Source organism: Haliaeetus leucocephalus, unplaced genomic scaffold (assembly GCF_000737465.1).
Source record: "Haliaeetus leucocephalus isolate CR32 unplaced genomic scaffold, Haliaeetus_leucocephalus-4.0 Scaffold328, whole genome shotgun sequence".
Lineage (NCBI taxonomy): Eukaryota > Metazoa > Chordata > Aves > Accipitriformes > Accipitridae > Haliaeetus > Haliaeetus leucocephalus.
In genome coordinates this window covers 3,522,925-3,546,432 of record NW_010972764.1, presented here as the reverse complement: position 1 = coordinate 3,546,432, position 23,508 = coordinate 3,522,925, and the positions used below count along the sequence as shown (strand labels likewise).

The following is a 23,508-nucleotide window of genomic DNA, read 5'->3' as shown; positions in this document are numbered from 1 at the left end:
TTGCAGGGGGCAGAGTGAGAAACAGAGAAGGCCTGTGCAAGCACTGCTCAGCAATAGCTAAAACATTAGTGTGTTATCAGTGCTGTTTTGATTACAAATCTGAAACGGAGCACCATACAAACTGCTATGAAGAAAATTAACTCCATCTCAGCCAGACACAGTACAGAGACATTTCATTTCCTATCAACCATTTGGTAAGGCAGAACACTTTGTAGTATGAATATTTTTCAGAAGACATGGTTTGCCTTAAGATCTAAATCTCATTTGACTGATTTTGCCCTCTTGGGTTTTGTACGTAGAACAAAGAACATAGGCTGCCTTCATATTATCACATGGCTTCTGTGGGAACTACTTTATAGCCATGAAATCTCTGCAAGTTTCTGCTATCCTATTGGCATATTTTCCAGCTCCAGTTTCTTTGTTGCCTTGTCAAAGACCGTGTTGTAGAAAAATTGGCCTCAGCCTCTCAAATCTCAAAAAGAAGGACCAGAATGTCCAGATAACTGTTTTGAAGGTGGTGGCACAATTAGCACCACATCTGCCTTTTGTTCTTGCAGCTCAGCCCCAACTTTTGTACAATGTGAAAATCTGTGGTGCTGATAAACATCTTCTCAAAGCTAATCTTACACCGGACCTGAGACCAGAGGTTCCTGCTGTCTCTTGTCCAATCTGAATATACCAAGATTTCCTGACTCTTCCTTCCCCCTTCACACTTGCATTTGCCATCAAGGTTTAAAGGATCATCAGATTTGATTGTCTGATACTGTAGGTGGGAGTGTTTGTGTCAATTTGGCATAGTAAAACAGGAGAAGTGACTGCAATATTAGAGGTTGCATAATATGTTGTATTCAGATTGCCTTGGTTCTGGTGCTGTCTGTATGTTACTGATAATTAATCTGGTGTTGACTGTCAGTTGGGAATCAAGGAACCTGAAGAGTATTACTTCAACTGTTTTTTCATTATAGATTATGTTTCAGGTACATCAGATCTAAGTTTGGCACTACTGACTTCTGTATAATTGGTCGTCCTCCTGGGCAGTAATGAAAATTGCTACTGTTGTACTTAGAAATGTCTTTAACTTCAAATGCTTATTTGGTAACTTGAGAAGCCCATCTTTGATTTCATGTGCTCTTCACAGAGCTGGTTTGGTATGTGCATCCCTCATGTTTTATGGAAGGGAATTGTGATGCTTCAGGAAGCCTTTGGCATTTGTTTAGTGTTTCTATCTTGGTCTCAGTTTCTGTTTTGATGCCAGTACTGTGCTGGATAGCTGCATTGTTCCAAGTATACTGATGATAGCTTTCACTGAATTGTACCTGCTGATGATATCATGTCCTTGCCTGGGCACTTTTAAGATATATTCCCTGTCTCAGCTGTAAAGACTAAGGAGGATGTATGCTTCATGTGGGGCTATATCTGTCTCCTTTGGCTAGATGATCTGGTCATCAGATTTTCTGACACGTACTGTGCCTGATGGAGCTGTCGAGTACATTCTCCTTTCATCTTTTACAAAATTACTGTAACATCCAAGGCATCTCCCCTGAACTGGTGCCTTTCTTTGAGAGCTCCTGGTGATCTGTGATCTGATTCTGATCTGTGCTAAAAGTAAGCATCTGGTTTCTCCTGTAGCAGAGTCAAATTGCACGTGGCAGCCATATAAACTTGCTGAGCATTATCCAACCTTATACTTATTAGGTGGGAACAAAAGGAGGTGGGTTTAAACACAATTTCAAAGTTTCGAAACGAGCACACATGCCCTGAAAATACATGAAAAGTATATCCGTATATCCGCTTTAACATCAATACACTTGTCTACCAGATATGGGAAAAAAAAGGGACTGCTGTTCAGTAGTCTCACTGTGGCAACAAGAGTGCAGATGGATGTGGACATGAGTGTCGTAGAACACAAGGTGGAGCTGCTGCTCTACTCCTGAACAAAAGAAAAACGAGAGGAGGGCAAGTGTCCTGTGGGAAATACAAATGCAACAGAAATAGGGCTGTAACTCCTACTACTTTTAATTTTTCTATACAGTGGAAATAGTTAAGCTTAGTGGCACTTTCTGATATTTCCGAACATTCCCCCCCAGCCCCCCTTTTATATGTTACTGGATGGTTACCACCTTGTTTATCCACTTTCTTTAATAGAATAAGATTTAAAGCCATTATTTTTTGTGCTATAGCCACTGATGTTCAACTTGAGCATATTAAAATAGTAAAATACCGGGAAGTGTGAAAGTTAACATAATTCCATGGCAGTGTAAGATTTTGCCTTCAATGTACCCCTTATTTCTGTTACCAATTTCTGTTACCTTAATAATGAAAATTACACAAAAAAAACATAAATGGGAGAGGAAGAGATTGCTAGTGGGAATAATGAGTCTGAAGTCCAAAGAAGAGCACAGTAAGATTTGCTGGTGAACTTTGCAGAAAAAAATTCAGCTCCTATTTAAGGCAGCTGTGCTGAGTGACTTTGATGCTAGTGAATAGAGCATGACAACTTCACTGGCAAAACTTGATTAGATGATTTCTTGAAAAGTGCTGTGTAAAATGTCATGATAATACATGATAAAGCTGAAGCAAGCAGTATAGTCAACTATATTTTAGACATTGAAAGGGAGTGCAAATTTTCAGTGTGTGTTCCATAAAAAAGAAAAAAGTACACTGAAAGAAACCGGTGGGTTCTGAAACTATTGCTTAAAAACAAGCTTCATTTCCATGTAGTGTGATACGTGAAATTTGAGAAGTTAATAAAGAACAATAAAATTACGTCAGCAAAAGGACAACTGGAAAATAGGAATAGCAGCAAATTTTTTCATGTAGGAAAGATTTCTCTATCTAAGGCATGACTTCTTCCTGGTATTAGCCCAGTTTTCTATGTGTGGTGGTCTGATGAATGCTCTCCCTTCTAATTACGTGGAGAACAAATGGTATTCTAATATTAAAAAGCCAATAGTGTGATTAGCGTTCCCTTTTAAGAATTAAAAAAAAAAATCTATAATGAACATTAATTTTAGTCTTTTTAAAAAATTTGCCCAGAGGTTGGATATAATTAGGAGTTCCCTTAAGATTGGAGCATGGTATATCTGTTAGGTAGTGGAAAACAAGCAAGAGGAGAAACGAGGATAAGTTTATTCAAAAGATATCTGAAGAAGTTATCCAAGAATAATTTAGTTCATAAAGGAGGTTGTATGCAGCCTTATTGCAGAATGTGCAATAAGTTTTAAGGAAATGAGAGTTCAGATTTAAGAGGACTGAAGAAAGTTTATGGCTCTGCTTTTGATGTTGGGCTTGGAAATGCAGCTTATGATATCCAAGAACCAACAGAAAAATGTCTGTTGGATGAAGAACAGTTAATTTGATAGTTAAGCATTTGGGTACATACAGATTGTGTTAATGAAGTTTTGTTGATTCCTACCACATCAATCTTTATTGTCAGCAATACCTGATTTTAGTATCTGCCAACGTGATTTTTATGTCCAAAAAAAAAAAAGGATTTTGTTCTACTGGCTTGTCTGATCCGGAATGATGACTTTGTTTCCTGCAGATTGAATTAACTAAAAGAGGACTTCAGGCATCTCTCTTGGTACAAGCTCCGGAAACGGGAGAATTATTTGTGAATTTCGACCCTCAAATATTAACTTTAATCAGAGAAACAGATTGCATGGCTCACATGTGCCTTGAAATCCCACCATTTGCAAGTATTATTCAACAGAAGAGAGACTGGTATAAGAAGATTGTCAACAATTTGCATGTGGGTTTATTTTAGTTATTTTATGTAGGTGTAGTGTACATTAAGATGTCTAGGTTCTATACATATGGAAGAGAAAAAATGAAGAACAACTATTATGCATTAAGAAAACATTGGCAAATCTATTTTTTGTCTTTATGACTGCCTTGAGGCACTTCTTAAAAGAATTTCTTGGCTTTGTATTTTCTGTGAAGTCACTTCAAAGATGCATGGGTTCAGGGAAGCTCTGCAGAGCTTGGGAAAGAGATGAGGATGGGGGGGAAAGGAGGCTTACAAGATGCCTTGCTCTGTTGCATGCTTTCTAAATGATAAGCAATTTATCTGTCATCCAATAACGGAGTCACCATTGGATACACTTAGTTCTGAGAGGATAGCTGGGAGGGAGGAACAGGTGGTATGCCTTTAAAAAGCATAAAGCATTAATTTAAGTAGTAGCATAGTTCTTGCACCAGTATTTTACACAGATGTCTGTGGAATTAAAAAAGAGAAACTAAAACTTCCCTTTCTCTCATCTTTTAAATCCTTTGGATCATTTTGCCTGCCTATGAACAGGTAAGGTTCCTCATGACTCAAGACGAGGATTCAAAGATAGCTGTCCAGAAAACTATAGCTTCAGAGGGCTACTTGATTCTGAAATAAGAAAAAAAATGTCATATTAAGTCATGAAGTTATTGCAAGGGTTGTTTTTTGCAAAACATGTGAAACTAGATCAGCTGCTTAAAGATGCATTAGAAACCAAATACTATATTAAAGTTCTGGTAAGGCTGGTCTAATAAAACTGCTGAAAAGTTGACTTAGATGCATTTTTTTTTTTCCTTGGACTTTTTGTCTCCTGGAACATCCATTTAGAGACTGACACTTGCACACCTTTTTCTGTGTTGTGGTTTAACCCCAATAGGCAGCTAAGCACCACACAGATGCTTGCTTACTCCCGCAGTGGGATGGGGGAGAGAATCCAAAGGTTAAAAGAGAAAACATGTGGGCTGAGATAAAGACAATTTAACAAGGAAAGCAAAAACTGTATGCGCAAGCAAAGCAAAGTAAGGAATTAATTTACTACTTCCCATCGGGAGGCTGGTGTTTAGCCATCTCCAGGCAAGCAAGGCTGTATCACGGTTACTTGGGAAGACAAACGCTGTAGCTCGGAATGTCCCCCCTTCCTTCTTCCCCCAACTTTTATTTTTAAGCATCATGCCATAGGTACGGGATATCCCTTTGGTCAGTTGAGGTCAGCTGTCCCATCTGCGTTCCCTCCCAGCTTCTTGTGTGTCCCCAGCCTACTCACTGGTGGGGCAGTGTGAGAAGCAGAGAAGGCCTCAATGCTGTATGAGTGCTGTTCAACAATAGCCAAAACATCAGTATGTTATCAACACTGTTTTGGTTACAAATCAAAAACATGCAGCACATGAACCACTGTGAAAAAAATTAGCGCCATCCCAACCAAAACCAGTACAATCTACAAAGATGAATTTCCATGTCAGGTAGTATTCGCATTACTATAAAGAGCAACAAATAGTGAACTCTTGCCAAAAATAATGAAAACATTTCCTAAACGATTAGTTATGGTTTCTTAAGAATTTCAGTGATGTGTATGCAGAGGAATTTTCTTCATTTAAGTTGTGATAAATATGTGTATGTGAAGTAGTTCAAATCAGTGTATATTAACCAATGTTTTCATTCTCTGTTTATTTCAGATGATGCTAGCAGAATATAAAAGAATTAAACTGAAAATACAACACCCTGTTGAAAAACTGATGGCTCCTCAGTTAGCAAATGTAGATGATACTATCCAGCCAGGCCTAATGTTACTGACCTGGACATCCTTGAATATTGAGAAATATATTAATACGGTTTTTTACAAGCTAGGTAAGTCACTTGCCTCCTTCCATTAACTTATGCTTGTTTGTTTCTATACAAATGCAAGCTATATTATTAAGCTTACTATGCTTTATATGATTTGCACTTAATTGCCTTATACATGAAAGAAATCAGAATTTTTACTTGTCCTGTACTTCATGAAACTTTTATATTTTAACAACACCTTCTTTTTGTCTTGCATATTTGTCAAATTTTTACTAATATGGATGGGATGGCAGTTAGGATTAAAGCAAGCATAAAGTAGTGTGCAAAAGGTCCTGTGTATTCTGAATTCAAAGAGTGATAGCTACTTTTGAAAAGAGCTCCTAGGTTTCAGACTTTTCCTAATCTTGCCTTTTGTTTCTGTAGTGTACAAAAGAAGTTCTCAGTGAATAATATCTTGACTGAGTTGGCACTGTCACTGCTCAAGAGCTTTTCATATTAACTTTTTATTTTTTAACATCAGTCTCTTTAAAACTAATGCACCCACATTTTGGACGACAGCTTTAGAAAACAGATAATCTTGTAGTCTTTTCAAAAGATTATCAGAAGACTGCACCAAGATGCATATTGTTTCTGAAGATACCAAGTTCCTTTTGCTTCAGCTTAATTACTATATCAAACAGATTTTGTTTTTTTGAAATGATGTAAGTAGTTATAGTGGGAATTTTCTTTAGTTGAAATGGCAAATTAAAATGCATTTTGGATGCTAACCTGACGTTACACTCAATTTAATTTTGAATAATACAAGTAGTTTAAGTCTGGAACAGGCACCTTGCTGCTATTTCAATTTCAGCATTGAAAGCGAATTGCTGTTAAACTGCGAAAATTCTAGTGATTGTTTTCTGTTAACTATAATTTGTCTTCTAACTTTTTTTTTTGATGGATAGATATTTTATTTGTCAAAGGCTTCTGTTGCTAGTAGGTTCTCCAAGTGGTAACTAGTTCAAGCTATAGGAGAAGGAGCAGTATTCTTGGACTTCAGTTGCATTTTAATGTCTTCGTATTTGAAATGCATATACTTCAAGCTCATCTCATATATATTATATTTTGCCTATTATCTTTTAGGATATGCATAGCATATGCTAGATGAGCATATGGTATGCAAAAAATTAATTATGATTTCAGTGGTGAATGTTGCCATAAAAGTTTAGATGTTTGAAGTAAGCTGGTTAAGGTGTAGAATCCATATAAAATTAAAGGTGATAGTTTGTTGAAATAAAAATTTAAGGAGGGCTCTGCAAAGACTATTGTTTCAAACTTTTAAGCTTGACTTGAATATTCTGTTTGCTTCAAAAGCTGGGCTGGAGTTACTGCTTGATCGAGTGAATGACTTGGTTGAATTTCGCATTGATGCTGTCTTTCAAGATATGAATAGAGTGCTACTCTGTATGTTGCCAGAAGATGAACCACTGAGCTGTGAGGAATTTCTCCAAAAGACTAAGGTTATTAGATAAAAGCTTCATAAAGAAGAGTTCAATGACTTGCATTAAGATATTTTTCCTTTTTTATGAGATAAAACCAGTATGGAATTAATGAACCATACGTGGGAAAATGAAATAAGGAAATCCCCACTTGCTTGGCTGGAACCTTAAAAAGGAACAAAAATACCAAATGCAAAGAGGTCTGACCTGAGATTTTCTTTTCTGAGCTTATTAATGTCAGGCCAACTACCGTATGATACTTCTTTTATGCTTTAATATCACTCAACTTAAATGTTTTTCCTCTGTGATAGTATCTTTTTTGTCATTGGTGTTTGTTAGTGCCTTTAAATAAGGGAATCGCTCATCTGATGCATGTGAATAGCTCCATAACAAGTGCACTTCGGTGCCCGGGAGAGTAAATATTATGGAAATGATGGAGTACTGAATATCTTTGTTAATCTCAAGCTCTCCTGAGTTGGTAATGGGATATGCAAAATATACTCAGAAATACCTGGGTGAAGGCATTCTGGGAAGAGCCCCTTCCTTCACCCCATCAAAATATTTTTATGTTGAGATGGATTAACTGTAAGCATGTAAGTTATTAGTCAGCTAGAAAGCTGATTTAATACATTTCTGAATTTTATTAAATCTCATTCTTTGATTCCTTCTCCCCTCAGTTAGTAATTTTCTTGTTTATTCTAATCATAAATACAGCTTTTGGTAGATTTTTATCTCCTGTCTAGCTATAAATGGGAAATATGATTGGCTAATACTCCTTATGGCACAGCCAAGTAATGTAAAATGGCAGCAATTAAAAGAAAGGTTTAATCTTCCATGTCTACATTGGAAAGTCAAGAAAATTAAGAAGCACTTGCTTTTGGGAGCCCTTTACTGGAAATAGGCTTTATAAATGTTGACTCGTGATATTAACTATGGATAAGTCATGTGATTTAGGAAACAAGCCATAGCAATTTTGAAAGATGTTTATGATGGCTTGTTTGGCACAACAAAGAATCCAACACTAGATAGTTTGGAACAAACCAATTTAAAAATAATGTTGTGTATTGACCTTGTTTTTTACAAACCTGAGGCCTTGACATCTGTGTTAATAAAGGCTGCTATGACTGAAATAGACATGAGAACTGGGAAGATAAGAACAGATGTTTGTTTTGGTTTGATAACAGGAGCTCTGTATAAAAGGTTCTCGGACTTTACATTTAAAAAGCTCGCTGGTGGAAGACGCTGCTCATGAGCTGATTAACATGTTACTTGACACTGAGGTTCAGGCCAGAAAAGAAGATAAGTCAGTTGTAGCCACTGGTGAAATAAGGGGAAAAAACCCAGGTAAGAAGATTGAATTGTAGCTCTGTGCTTGTGTTTCTTTTGCATGCTGATAGTATGTGTTGGGGGACCTTGTAGCTTAGCTGGCTGAAGTATCAATCAGTATGTAATATTTAAAGACTTTTGTTTGAATTTGCCTGGATAACGGATCATCTAACAATCATCTCTCATCTGCAAAATAGGTCAGTATTATCAGTCTTAATTTGCATGTTGAAATGTTAATGCCATAGGAGCAGCTACTTACAGGCCTTGCTTAATTGCTGGACTTCCTAGAGAAGAAATAACATCTAAATTTTGGTGATAATCATGCCAGTTTGAACTGAGTAGAGAAGATGAATAAGAGTAAAAAGACTGTTACGTTGAGGTACAGATTACAAATGAGTATTATCTACATGTCTGTAAAATTCAGCTATATTTCAGACACCTGTGGAGGTGCTGCTTTATTGTGTTTTCAAGTTCCTTAAGTCAATTTAACTATTTATGATGTTTTAGCAACAGAAGAGGATAGAAGATCAAAAAGCTTGGCTTACTCCCGCAATTCCAGTGAGATATGGGCTGGACTGTCTCCTCCAACAAAGAGGAAGAGAATGGATTTGGAACTGTTAGAGGAAGAAGCCGATGAACTGCTTTCCTACTTCAATCACTGTAATATTGACGCCCTTTTGAAAGTCACTCGAAATGCTCTGGAGACCATACGCAAGCGCATCCATGCATCTTCTGTGATCAACTTCTTAGGTGTCCCTATTACAGTACTTTGCTTTCTTAGCCTATAAAAAGAAATATGTAAATGTAATATCCCAGACCTATAAAAAGAAGAGCCACATACGTAAAAGAGGGGAAAACAAAGGGGCTTTGAATAAGCTGTCTTGTCAAATCACAATTGACAACATGATATATTTCCAAAGGAATTTTTTTTCCTCTGACAGTAGGAATGTGTCATTGCGATGCTGTTTCTCTTAGGACTGACGGTACTGTTATGAAGCTGGATACTATATTTAGAGCTGGACTTGATAAGTGGTAACCTGTTTGACCTTGGCTTTTACATGAAACTGTATGAAAAAAACAATAGAGAAAGAGGTGTGTTCTCTTTCTCTTACTGATTGTGTTCAGATCTTTCTACGCATTATGACGGAACACTCTTCTGAAGTGTTTTCTTGTTACGTACTTTTAAGAAACGAAAAATAAAGGCATTTGTATTTGGTCTGTATAGCATATAAGGCATCAATTTTATGAGATTCTAAGGAGTTTTTGTGCCCAGTTTAATATGCTAACTGGGAGTACAGGCCAGATAACAAAATTTTCTGCTAAACAGAGTTTAGCTGCGCAGAACAAGTTGAAGAGGAGCTTCATGGAGAGAAATAGCATGGCACTTTGTTTTTGCTTGTGCTGCTATAGATTATACCAGTACATCTTGTAAATTACTCGGGAATCTTTTTTTCCTTAAGAAATTACACTCGATACTCAACACTAGGATATATTTATTGGTTTATATCATCACAATGCCTAGTTGGATGTCTTGAAAAATATGTGAACAAAGTTTTTTTTGTTGGTTATTTTTGTCTTTTATTAGGAAATCACAATGCTTCCAAGGAGAAAAAAAGTGCTCAACCTATAATTAGGACTAATATTAACCTATCTATCCCTGATATCGTCATGATACCCTCTTTGGATGAGGTACAGCAGACGCTCAATAAAGCTGTAGATAGTATTGTGAAAGTAATGAAAGGAGTTGGACAGTGGAGTAAGGAGAGAATATCCAAGGTTTGTGTCTTTGACAGCCTTACTTAAAACTAATGTTTCAAAACTACTGCAAATAGAAAATGAAATTTTATTTCTTCCCCAGAAGAAAATGTTAGAGAGAAAAGTGTCTATGTTGTGGTGCGAGAGCAGAGACAGTGATTCTGATGATGGAATGAAAGAGACTGGAAAGAAAAACATCCCTGGTAATGATAAACTCTGACATCACTCAATTTGAATGTTAGGTAAATGTGATTTATACAGAATGCGTTAAAGGATATTAAATACAAAATGCATCAAAAGTGGTAGAATGAAGACTTCATAGATTTTTAAATTACCTCAGAGGAGAAATAGGATATCATAACAATGCCAGAGCTTCTCTTTGTGATTAGAAACCAGGCTTGCCTGAAGATACTTGCCTTTGTGTGGGTTTTAGTAAGGGGGATTTTTTTTGTGCCTCTCAGTGTTGTACTGCTTTGGGTCCTACCTGCAGCATGTGAAAAGCTGTTAGGGTGTCAACTTGGGCAGCATACTAGAAATTGTTAATGAGTTTGGAAAACAATTACAGTCACTATTGCTACACAAAAGATCTTTCATGATTTGCCAGTGTGGTTTGTAACTTGGCACGTTCAAATGGCATCTTAACACTTGTGCTGAAATTCCTTTAAGAAGGGTAAGATGAACTTAAAACAAAACCTGGTATGAATAGAAATGGCTACATTAATTGTAGTATGGGTGGAGAGAGGATTGTGTAGAGGATAGAATAGACTAAAGTTTCTAAAAGGATCTTAAACTGTTTTGTAATCTGACATGGAATTAAGTTGTTGAATGCATTAAGTCAAGGAGATTTAAGATGGTACCTTTGGTTGCTGGGTTTTTCTTGAATGAAGTTCTGATTCAAGATGGTTCTTGAATGAATCATCTGAAATGGTTTAGAATCAAGCCAAATTAATTGTTCTACTTCGTACTTCAGGTACTTCAAAAATATATTGAATCTATTTAGGTTAGCTCCCTCTTATACACCTAAAAAGTAGGGAAGTAATACTTGAACTGTCTAAGAAATGAAATTGTTCTTTGAAAACTAAGAATTTCTCTTGCCCAAGATGAAATAAGAAATGATGGTAAGTTCAATTTGTGAACTTATTGACCTTACTTTTATCTTTCTTTCCTTTTGAGAACTGGCTATGATCATCTTCTCGGATTTAATGTTCATTTGTATTTTAAATTCTCAGTTGTGGTCTACCCCACATTATTTCAGAAAATAAAAATATTTATGGATTTGCTCAGTGCTGACATATCAGTAAGTCACTTAGGTGAAGTGTATAGGGTAAACCTTGGGGAGGGGTGAGAGAAAATGAAAGATTATATTTGAAAGATTGCAATGGAACTTGTTCCAAATTTGGCAGAGTACCTAGATGAAGCATTTCCTAAAATTGAGAGGTTTATGAATTTGTGTCAACTATATTGGACACCTAGACTTCTAGTTGCCCTTTTGATTAATAAGAATACATAACTTTAAAATGTATGCTTATTGAAAAATAGGTCATTAGTTCTTGTCTGTAGGAATTTACTTGGCCTAAACAATATGTCTGCCTTAAAACTGCTTTTGTATTTGAATTTGCCTTTATAGATAGTGTGTCAGATGCAGCATCACTCAGTTTATCTGATCCTCTGCAAAGCCAGAACTACTTCAAGAGTGTTTCAGAGAACAAAGAAGTTATTAAATTAGTATCTTTACTCAGCACTGCTATTAATTCTACAAAAAGGGTAAGACAATCGAGATGTTAATTTAATACCACCATCCAAAGAATATTAATGTATTACTTTTAATATCCTTGGGCAATAAGGGTAGGCATTTAAAGCAGTGATTAAACATATGAATGAAAAACTGTAGGATGGTGGATGGAAAATATGTGGCTGCAAATTTGCAAATATGCTTTGAAAGTGTAACATGGTTTAAGTGTACTCTGTTCAAAAATTTATGAGGTTTTGAATATTACATGAAGTAAAACTTAGATCTGATTAAAAACATATCTCTGATTGGTAAAACATCATAAAAAAAATCTAGGTATAGTTGAGTTGTGTGTATTTAATACTGAACTGGTAGGAATAGTACAAGTGTGTTAAATACAGTTTTATTCACATAGAAATTCTAATGAAGCCAGCATGACTTCTGGCCCATTATAAAGAGTTTATGAAGGTTTTTGGAAGAAAACTGGCCATCAGCTTGGCATTTGTGAAGTGCTGCATAGGATTTGCTACTGCAGGTTAGGAGATAGCTTAAGGGATATGCATCATTTCTTTGCCCTTTTATTCTGTGAACTACTGAACTGTAGGTATTGAACCGATATATCTGTGGGGAACTCTGCATCAGTTCCTCCTGGGGCCAGTCCAACCTTACAGTGGAGCCTTGCCAGGTGGAAATTTTTGATTCAAAGCCTTGTAACTTCAGTGGTACTAAAGCTTAACTAGCACAATGACATACAGGCTTGTGCTGAAGACTAAGGTGCAGTTGACAATGGTGGATAGTTATCTTGGTATTTTGATACTCAGTATTTTGTAACTGGAAACTCTTATCATTTAGCCAGGTTTAAATGCTTGCAAGCACTATGTTTATGTTAAGTCAGGATGTGGATTATCTCTTGTAGCAGTCGCCTCTCGTTTACTTGTTTAATTAGCTGAAGAGATAGTGATTTAACTTTGTCTGACATTTTCCCGAACTCCTGAGAACCAGAAAAAGAATTCTGTTGCACACTCCTTAAATGATATTCAAATCAAAGATAACTGAATTGAGTGTACAATTTAATGTTTAACATCACCAATGCTGTACATATAAAAAAAAACTGTGTGATGTCTTCATTATTCGAGAATGAATTGAGTTACTGCTGTTCTTGTTATGTTGGGCCCTGGAGCTCAGGTGTCACTTGCTAGTCCAATAAGCGGTAGGGAAGAACAAGTGTACTGTATCCTAGTCTTAAAGGAGTATTTTACTTCCCATGGATTCCTAGGATTTTATTGACTGAAGAATCACTTCATTGGAAAATATGGTAACTGGTCTGACAAATTGAATGTTATTAGCATACAGTTCCTGCCAAGGCTTGTGATTGCTAATGGGACTTGCTTTAGCATAAATTTACCAGCAGCGTTCTGTTTAGTGAGGTGATGCAACCTGCTCCACTATGGAGTTATTAATGTATTCTAACAATGAGCAGATGCTAAGAAATTATATGTATGCTATACATACAATTCTGAGAATCTTCTTTGAACTTCTAATGTGTTTCAGGAAGTTCTTACAGCTTTGGAGCGTTTTAGTTGTTACCACCATATATGGCAGAGGGACAAGGAGGAAACCATTAATAAATTAATGATGGGAAATCCATTACTCTCTGAATTTGAATCTGAAATTCTGCATTTCCAAGACTTGGAGCTGAAAATCGATTCTGAGCCTGAATACATCTGCGTGGGAGCTATTGCACTATACACTGGTAGAGTTCAGCTTTCCACTTCTCTCTAGAGACATATACTTTCTGACTCCTGTAGGAAAGAGCGATGAGGCTTAGTTTTGAATGGGTAAACTAGATTAAAGATGGAAAGGAGAAAGAGAGAGAATGGCTGTTTGCTGTTTTGGCTGTAAATGCATGGAAACAGAACACCAATGCGAGGGTATCTGTGAGGCTCAGCTGGAGTTTTTTTTCCCACCTGGATACTTCTGCTTACTTACAAGGTGGATGGTAGATGCTTGTCTATCCTTCTGTCACTGACCCCCATAGCTACATATTTTATGGGAGTAAGATGATGTTGCTTTTCTGCTTCCCTGGCTGCATGTAATGAGACAGCTGAAAAGCCTTTTATTTAACACAGTTAATTAAGTGAAACATGTGTGTTGCTGATTCCCTTTTTGCCATGAAAGCCAGGCCTCAAATATTTATTTTTTTGTAGCTTGGGTTCCACATCACCTAACTAAATTTTGTATAAGCATTTTATACCACTATAACGGAAAGGACAGTTGGGAACTATGATGGACTGTAAGAAATGTATGCAACTGATGTAGTGGGCATCAAATCTGAGGAAGCAGAATGTTTCTTTCAGTAGGCAAGAGTGTCAACCAAATGTCTTTGCTTATATTTGAAGGCAAAGAACTAGAGAAACAAGCTGGCTGTTGCAACTCAATGGAGGTGAGGTAGTTCTGACATTTAATAAATCAAAAAGACCATCAGGTGTGAGAGCTAAACCTGGGAAGAGGCACTGTGTAAAAAGGAAGACACACAAGTGAAATCTGAACAGGGAATGAATAGGTGACAGGGTTGAAATTATATCCAGCTAGAATTTTATGTAACGCTTGCGTTGGCATTGATTTTCAACTGTTCTGTTGAGAACTGTGAGGAAGAAATCTGAATTTAATGGCAGAGCTTTGGAGAAATGGACTGAATTGTTGCAGAATTGGGCAGCAAATCAGCAAGACTTCAATTTTCTCTCTAAATGTTTGTCACTTGGTTCCACTGATGCTACAGATGACTTATAAAAATTAAATGGTTGAGGGACCATTTGGTTTCATTAAATGTCAGATGAAACTTTCTGTTTGTTCAGCTTCCATAATCAGATCCTTTTTCCTCCACATTATTTTTTTTAAAGATTAATATTTTAAAAGTTTTTAGACTTAGATGAGGATATTAACCAGTTTGTTAGTGATGCGTAGGACAGAAATGTGTATAATCATATATGAACAAGCTGACAAGTGTGGAGTCCAGCCTCATCTTTCCAGTAGGAAGGGTGATACATTCTGAGAAGATTAGGAAGAAAGCAATCTTGAATTGCAAGCAATCCTGTAAACCACTCAAAGGTGTCAGTGTGATTTCATCTTCTCTGTACATGGATGGTCAGACTGGAAAACCACAACTGGGAGTGAAGAGAACACATACTGAAAAAAAGATTAAAGCTACATCTTAAATATGTACAGTGTCTAAATAACAATTTATTGTTCAATGTCTTTAGCTGATCTGAAGCTAGCACTGAGAGCAGAAACCAAAGCCTGGATGACTTTGCTGGGGAGTCATTGTAATAAGAAGTACCGAACAGAGATGGAGGCAATTTTCACTTTTATAGAGGAAACTGGCAAGAAGTTAAATCGCCGCATCAAGGATCTGGATGATATAAGAATAGCTATGTCAGCTTTAAAAGAGATCAGAGAACTGCAGATCTCCATAGACTCTCAAGTTGGGCCCATTGAGGTAGTTAACAGGAATGTGGCATGTATGGGTACTGTTTCAACAGAGCAATTATTTTCTGGGTTAAAGCTTAACAGTGCACTTTGAAAAGGTATGATTTAATGTGTTAAATGTTGGGTGGCAGACCTGTTGTGTTCTGTAAACCTTTTTTGCAGGGAACTCCGATTTGGACAAATGCAAACTCGTTGAGGCAAGAGGTGGTTCAGTGGGTAGTGCAGAAATTGAGTGATTTAGGGAACAGGAAGATGAGAATACAGATATTCAATAAAAGAAAACTTTTAGTACTTTGTGGAGGGGTTCTGTATAGGAAAAGCATTGTTTTTCCTCTTTTTTTCTTTTCTTTTTTTTTAGCTTAGCCCACAGAAGAGGAGAAAGCTAATGTTAGGCAGACTATGTGAGAATGTGTGAGAGTGATTGCTTTATCAGCTATATCATGGCTTGAAATAAACATAAACAATTGACTTCCTTAATGTAGTTCACTTACTAGAATACATTTATTGAACATGTGACAATGTAGGGGCTTCTGGTCAAATGGGAGAATTAAAAACAAATAGTAACTGTTTCTCCGCATTCCTGACCAGAGTATGGATTTAAGAATACTATAGTTTGGGAAAATGCACCATTGACTAGACGTTCAGTAGAATTTTTTTTTTCCTAAGACATGTTCATGATTCCTGATTGCGCATAATTTTATTGTCAGGGTTGTGTCCTTATTGTTTTAAATTAAAGTAACAACACAGAATTCTTATCTACCAAATAATGACAACTCTAATATTCTGTTTTGGAGACGCAAAAACTGTGTTTATTGTCGAACAAATGTTTTGTACCTGCGTTTTCTGATTCTGTTTTCTATGAGCTGAGGTAAATTATGGAATGCAGTATATACTCGTATGTGCAAATAATGAAAATGAGTGTGGAGGCCTTCCATATTTTGCAGAATACAGCCAAGAAAAAATGTGTATCAGCCTTAGAAGCTGTGAGGGTCTCCCTAGTTGTGTGAAGGAGCAAACACAGGACAAGTAGTTTACAGTCAAAAGCAAAGCTTGTCTGGAACCTCCTGTGAAATTGTCGTAGGTAATGAGATCTCTTAGGAGGTGACATTCAGGAAGCTCCTGCTGTAAGACCTATCTTGGTTTGCCATATGATGTGGAGCCAAGGCAAAAGCCATGGTAGCCAAGGATTCCGAAGTTTCTAATTGTGCAAGCAGAAGCCTCGATTCCCTAAGCACAAGGAGTCATGCTTCAGATTTTTTAACGGAGGTTGATGTATTTTCCTCATAGTGGGGTGGCAGATAGGTAGTTATGTTTCCATTTTTGCAATTTGTCTGCAATTTGATCAAACTGGAAAATGTAAATGGAAATAATACCACTTTCTACAAAAATTTTCGGATGAAACTGTTATGCCACAAGATTCATTGCTACCCTACCCTATGTTAATTTACAGTAAGTGAATTTCAGTTGTGTTTTTGTGAAACTTGACTGAAGGTTTCGAGATGTGGAGTGTTTATATGTTGGTGATACAAGTGGAGATCAATGTTCTGAGAAAACAAAGGACAATTACGTAAATTTTTAAGTAGATTCCTTATTCTGAATGATGAATAGTTATAACATTTGAAATAGTTGCAACATATTAGTTGTGGTAACTTTTGATATGGTTTCCTAATTCTTTTTCGTTGAAAACATGAAGTAGGGCTTAAAGGTCTTTATGGAATAGAAGTTTGTTTGCTTTGCTTGCTTGAAGGCCTCTGCTTAGATGCTTTCTCACAGCTTACCTCCCGTAATATTCAGCTTGGGTCGTAGCAGATAACTGAAGATATGCATCAGAAAAATATTCTCATTAAAATGAAACTAAAACCTGTGGATTTAAGGAGTACTTTAACTAGAAATAGTTTTTTAGAGAGACGGGTTGCACTAGCACAACTAACCTATCAGAAGAATGCTATGTGAAAGGTAAGGAGTTAAGGAGAGCTAGCTACTTTTCATTTTGATGTTTCTTTGACTTTGGTATTAGTTTGCCAGATTGTGATGATTGCTATGCAAAAAGAATAGATTTTCTAACAAATCATTCTCTGATCTTAAAAATTTTAAATGGTAGCATACATATATGTGTAACATTAACTTCAGTTACCATTTTGTGTATCGTGATCCAACCTTCTGACAGGAATCCTATGCTATGTTAAACAAATACGATCTTCTTGTGGCCAAGGAAGAGACAGAGAAGGTGGACACTTTGCACTACACTTGGGAAAAACTGCTAGTCCGTGCAAATGAAGTGCAGAATGAACTCATTGCTTTGCAGCCAAACTTCAGAGGAGAGCTTATCAGCACTGTGAAGACTTTTACTGAAGACTGTGCACAGTTCTATTCAGATTATGATCAGGCAAGTGTTTGTAGTGTGTTGTATTAGAGGAGTTTTTGAGGAGCAGTGGGAGCGTGGAAAGATTGTGGAGTTGACTAATTAATGGGATGTGCCTCTACTGTTGGAAGAATATGTTTATTCTTGTTAATGTGGTATTTGAGTTTCAGAGCAGGGCAGGGTTTTTTTTGTATGTGACTAAAGTATGTAATGCTGGTAATCAATCAGATCTTAAAAATTAAGACTTGAGACATTTAGGGTTTATGATAAACAGCTAGTTAGCATGAACAAATGTGAAGAAGATTGGGATTAATGAGACATTATGTTAGAGTGCAAGAAGCATTTTCTGATGTTGGATATAAGTACAAATGACTTAAGCTCTTATATTCTTTCTCAGTAGAATATAAATGAGTCAAGCTGAACCAGTCTTGTATCATCTTCTAAGTAATGCTGATTTTACTTGAAAAAGGAGCTACCATTGCCTAACTTTTAGACTGTTAGGGAAACTTCTATATTAAAAAGACAACTAATTGCTGCCTTTGGTTTTTGTTTTTTGTTTTTTTTTTAATAAAGTGCTTCTTCTAGTAGGTAACTGTGATCTTTTGGTTCTCTTGTTATCTGACATAGGGGTGGAATCCCACAGCCACAAAAATGTTTGAGTTTAGCATTTACAAAATGCTAATAATGCTGATTAGAAATAACATGTGGCTATTTACACCCTCTAAATATTTTTTTTTTTTTTTTTTAGAATGGGCCAATGGTGGTTGGCTTAGAGCCTCAGGAAGCCAGTGACAGGCTTACTATGTTTCAGGTACTGTTAATTCTAAGACATTGCTTAATACTTACTGCAAGTAAACTAACACTGAAGGGTCTGAGAATGAATTGGAGTAGTTGAACTAATTTTCATTGATACACAGGGTTACTGATTGAGCAAAGTCTGTTTTCACTTAATGAAAGCTAAGTTGGTATTTTTTCTATGCATTGGCAAAGAATGCTGGTTAAAATTAGATTCTATTTTTTTAGCAGCTAAGAGAATGCATAGATAATGAGTAAAAATTACTAGAATCCAGTACCCTGATGAGAGCCTACTCTAAAGTTTAGTGTATTTGCCTATAGACTGTTCTGGTGTTCATTATTGTGTCTTTTCCTCATGAATACAATTCTGCCCAATCTTCTGCCCCTTTTCTCCCCCTTTTTAAAATAATACTAAAGGTTTCCTTTTAAACTGACTATTTTTCCTATTGAAATGGTTTTTTTGTACCATGATTAATTTCTCTTCCTGTAATGATGACTTCTAATGGTTTTCCTTTTGCCATAGTGCTATTCATTTGGCTTCCTACTATGTTCCCTCAGTTATATTGCAATTGACAATTAAATTTTGTTTTTCTTTATTGCTTAAACAGTAGTAATTCTTACTTCAACCCTTCGATAAAAGAATTGCACAGCATACTTGGAGAGGTAGAATTTGCTGCATGCATCTTTCTTCGCTTTGCATGTCGTGCTCTACCTCTTTCAAGTGCAAGCTTAGCATTTGTTGTTCTATCACTGTGCCACATGGAGTAAATGGCCTCCCTGACAACTTCTAAAGATGTGCCTCCAAGCTAACTGGAAGTTAGTTTTCTCATGAAAATTGTTGACAAAACTTTTGACAGTGTAAGTGGCTAGTATCTCCTGTATATCTTTCTCGTATTTACTAGATTTTAATCACTAATGTAGCTCTAAACATAATGCCAGTCTTGAATATTTAGTTATTTAATGTTAGTTAGTTTAATCTTTTTCTTTTTCTTTCTTAGAATCGATTTGATAATCTTTTTCGGAAATATATTACTTGTACTGGTGGAGAAGATCTTTTTGGTTTGCCTGTTACTCGGTATCCTCAGCTGCTTGAAATAAAGAAGCAACTGAATCTGTTACAGAAACTCTATAATCTATATAATAATGTCATTGACACAGTCAGTGGCTACTATGATATTCTTTGGTCAGAGTTAGACACTGGAAAAATTAACAGTGAACTTCTGGAGTTTCAGAACAGGTGAGAAACTGCTGCTCTGCTGTGGTAAAGATGCCTAAAATACTTCTGTTACTTCTTAAATATGATTATAATTGATTAGCACCAATAATCATATCTGAGCATATATTTGTTCACTGAAACATGGAAAATGTGAATTTTAATTGAAAAATATATCCGTTACCAACTTTATTTTATAAAGGACCTAGTTTAGATTCTAAATGTTGAGGATTATTGTTCCTTAGAGAGCTTCTTGGTTAACTTTTTTCTGATGAGATTGGAATATATGTTACAATGGCTATTTATTTTGTACGTGAAGGGAAATGTCACTTGTTTGTTGTAATATTATTACTCATGAGAGACAGATTCACCCTAGATGTTTAAGGCAAGTTAGTGAATTGCTGAACAGTTTTCCTACAAAATGGGATATATTGCATGCATAGAAGCTGAACTTTTCATTGAACCAGGAATCAAACGATTTAAAGTCTTAAACCTGCATGTGCTGAGGAACAGGGTTTTTTCTAGAGCACAGAGCAGTGCATATCATGAGCCTCACCAAAAGATGAAATCAGGATGTAAAGTGGTTCAATTGTTTTTGAAGATAGCTTGGACAAAGTGTATTAGAATTATGCAGCTACACTCCTTAAGGGGAGCCTGTAGGTGCCTGCCCAGCTATCGGTCAATGAAATAGACTGGAAGCAGATTTTCTCACATACAGAATCTTCAAGATACAGGTAACCTGAATTTGGGAGGTATGTGGTCTGCTGTTAAAACCATATACTGTGGTTAAATGGGTAACAGAAAGAATATTTGAAACTGTTTGAAAAAGCTTGCATTGTTTCTACATAGATGCCGTAAGCTTCCTCGTGGTGTAAAGGAATGGCAGGCCTTTTTTGACCTAAAGAAGACCATTGAGGACTTCAGTGAATGTTGCCCATTGCTCGAGCGTATGTCAAGTAAAGCAATGATGCCTCGGCACTGGAAGCAGATTACAGATCTCACTGAACACAGCTTTGATGTGGAAAGTGAAACATTCAAACTGAGGAACATAATGGAAGCTCCACTATTAAGATATAAAGAAGAAATAGAGGTATTGTGAAGGAAGAGAAATGGGTGCATGAAACAAAACAATCTGCTTGAATAGTGTAGAAGTAACGGTAGTAAGAAGGAAAACAGTATATTTCTAAAGAAAGAATAGAGAAATAAACTATCACTTCAGCTTTTCGTATAAAATAATGACACCAATATATTGTGCTGCCAGCTCCTCTTTCTAAATTATGCAACCTGGCCCAGGAGTTAATTTGTGATGTGCCTTGGTTTGCAACATTAAAGATATGAAAAACAATCACTGTATTATTCTTTTATTATTCCCCTCAAAGCTGGCCATATCATGATGTAGTGTACAGGTTATTAGCTATGGTGTTTGTACGTCTGTAGGTCTTCCCACTTGATAAATAGTTGCTCATCAGCCTTACTAGGGTTAAAAGAAATATGAGTGAGATTTGTATACCAGAGACTTGAACCATTCATAGCTTGTTTTGACATCCTATTTATTTAAAAGGATATCTGCATAAGTGCTGTGAAGGAGAGAGACATTGAGCAGAAGTTAAAGCACGTGATAGCTGAATGGGACAACAAAACGTTTATCTTCGCAAACTTTAAAACCCGTGGGGAACTTCTTTTAAGAGGTGACAGCACGTCGGAAACAATTGCTACCATGGAGGACAGCTTGATGATGCTTGGCTCTCTCATGAATAACAGGTAACAGGAATGGGGGGGAGAGTTAAAAATATCAGGAAGAGGCTTTGTTTTATTGAACAAATCTATCTTTCACAGAGGAGAAGGAAGGTAAACATCTAGATAAAAACTAAGAGCTTGCTTGTCCTTGAACTGTTCATGGGCTAGTTCTTATTCTCTGTATCCCTCCAATAAGTTCTTTTGAAAGCATGTGGATGCAGTTCAGACATCCTCAATAATCAACTGGACAGTTTTCATCGATGCAAGAAAGTGGTGACAAGCATAAAGGGGACCACTGCCTGGTTGTGGCAGGCTTACTACGGGCATTACAGGCACTGCTATTCTGGCCCCAGTGAGAGGTCGCTGCCTCATGCCAAAGGCGCTGAAATTGCCAACGAAAATGAGCTTCAGTTTGTTTGGTTTCACATGCCAAAGCCCACAGATAAAATAAGGAACACAGAACCTGATCATGAGGCAGATGTTCAAAAGCAAGATTTCGGTTGATAAGGGCCTCTGGGAGTCTTGCAGCTTACAAGATGTTGCATAGTCCTTTTTTGAAACCACTTTATCTTAGAGTGAAATTGAAATCTTGCTCCTATTCAGCTTCTGTGGGATCAGAGCTGTGCTATGCACCATGTGTACAAAGTAGCAAGTTGATTTGGTTTATAGCTGCTAACTAGCTGAAATGAGTTAAGTGCAGGTTTTTATAGATTTGCTTGACAAAGATACAAGCAGCAAAATTATTCCTCATCCTTATGAGTAATGTGGTGGCTTTCAAGACACTTGTTTCCTTCTTGAAATAAAGGAAGTGTCTTCTTTTTATTTTAGATACAACACACCCTTCAAGACACAGATTCAGAAATGGGTGCACTATCTTTCCAGCACAACAGATATCATTGAGAACTGGATGACTGTGCAGAACTTGTGGATTTATTTAGAAGCTGTTTTTGTTGGTGGTGACATAGCAAAGCAGCTTCCAAAGGTTTTCAGACATGCCTTTTTTCAGTTTGGTTTTCTACATTTTAAGAATAAAACTTAACTGTGGTGTCATAATTGATGCAGTGACATAAACTTCAGTTTTTGGTACTTAACAAAACTAGTCTTGCTTAGAAATTATGTTAACAATGCCAACAGAAGTCTTGCGTTAGGAAGAATAATAAAATTGTGTGAGCTAGTTGATCTTTTTATTTCTAGATTGTAAAATTGTTAACCAATATGTGTTTAAGTGTTGTGTGTAGTAGTAGCCTAGCCTAGTTAGACTAGTTTAGTAGTACCTACCACTAGCCTAGCAGTATCTAGGAATCCTTTTCTTAAACTTGCCTTCATAGCTTTTCAAATGAAAAATTAACTTTAGTTTTTAGAAAAAAATCTTCAAATCTGAAGCATGCAATTCAAGTATAATGGGTTTTCTGTCTTTTTCTCTAAGAATGATTGAAAGAGAAAGTAGATAGCAGGCTTGACAGTCAAGTATAAAATAAGCTGTGTTGTGTAAGCAGAAAGATTTGTGGTTTTCTAAGCTGGAAAATCTTTAGAAGTTGGACACGGGGATTACTAGTGGAAGATTACTGGTGACATTACTGGGTGCCAATTCTGCAAGCAAGTGCCTTTTCCCTTTTCTGTCTTCCTTCCTCCATCTCTTCCCTTCCACATTTGTCATCATGTTTCAACAGGAAGCAAAGCGTTTCTCCAACATTGATAAATCCTGGGTGAGGATCATGACCCGAGCTCATGAAACACCTAACGTTGTTCAGTGCTGCATTGGAGATGAAATCATGGGACAGTTACTACCACATTTACTAGAACAGCTTGAAATCTGTCAGAAATCACTCACAGGGTAAGATTACTACAAGACCACAGTCTTGGGCAGATGGTTGCGAATTGTGTAACTAGGGAAAGAGCAATTGCTTGAGTACTGTCCCACGGACTTTGCAAAGATCATGCTCTTGCTCTACTATGAGTTTAGTTGAACTGAGCAAACAAGTTAGTGGGATGATACAACACCTCTAAAGAAATTGCTAGCAACTCACTGATAAGTATTTGATTTGTGACTATGCTGTCACTCACTGTCTATCTCTG

At 36.6% G+C, this 23,508-nt stretch overlaps 1 protein-coding gene across 1 annotated transcript in view; it reads left to right on the top strand.

The window, feature by feature from the left end:
• DNAH5 (dynein, axonemal, heavy chain 5) overlaps window positions 1-23,508 on the top strand; it is a 128,156-nt gene that overhangs the window by 24,824 nt on the left and 79,824 nt on the right. The window contains exons 15-31 of the mRNA XM_010571448.1: window positions 3,545-3,751; window positions 5,443-5,614; window positions 6,905-7,050; window positions 8,214-8,373; window positions 8,863-9,105; window positions 9,941-10,131; window positions 10,214-10,313; window positions 11,750-11,874; window positions 13,391-13,592; window positions 15,100-15,335; window positions 17,493-17,711; window positions 18,436-18,498; window positions 19,481-19,719; window positions 20,545-20,785; window positions 21,257-21,456; window positions 22,261-22,414; window positions 23,103-23,266. Of these exons, the coding sequence (XP_010569750.1) occupies window positions 3,545-3,751; window positions 5,443-5,614; window positions 6,905-7,050; window positions 8,214-8,373; window positions 8,863-9,105; window positions 9,941-10,131; window positions 10,214-10,313; window positions 11,750-11,874; window positions 13,391-13,592; window positions 15,100-15,335; window positions 17,493-17,711; window positions 18,436-18,498; window positions 19,481-19,719; window positions 20,545-20,785; window positions 21,257-21,456; window positions 22,261-22,414; window positions 23,103-23,266 (3,062 nt within the window). The remainder of the gene's footprint in view (window positions 1-3,544; window positions 3,752-5,442; window positions 5,615-6,904; window positions 7,051-8,213; window positions 8,374-8,862; window positions 9,106-9,940; window positions 10,132-10,213; window positions 10,314-11,749; window positions 11,875-13,390; window positions 13,593-15,099; window positions 15,336-17,492; window positions 17,712-18,435; window positions 18,499-19,480; window positions 19,720-20,544; window positions 20,786-21,256; window positions 21,457-22,260; window positions 22,415-23,102; window positions 23,267-23,508) is intronic.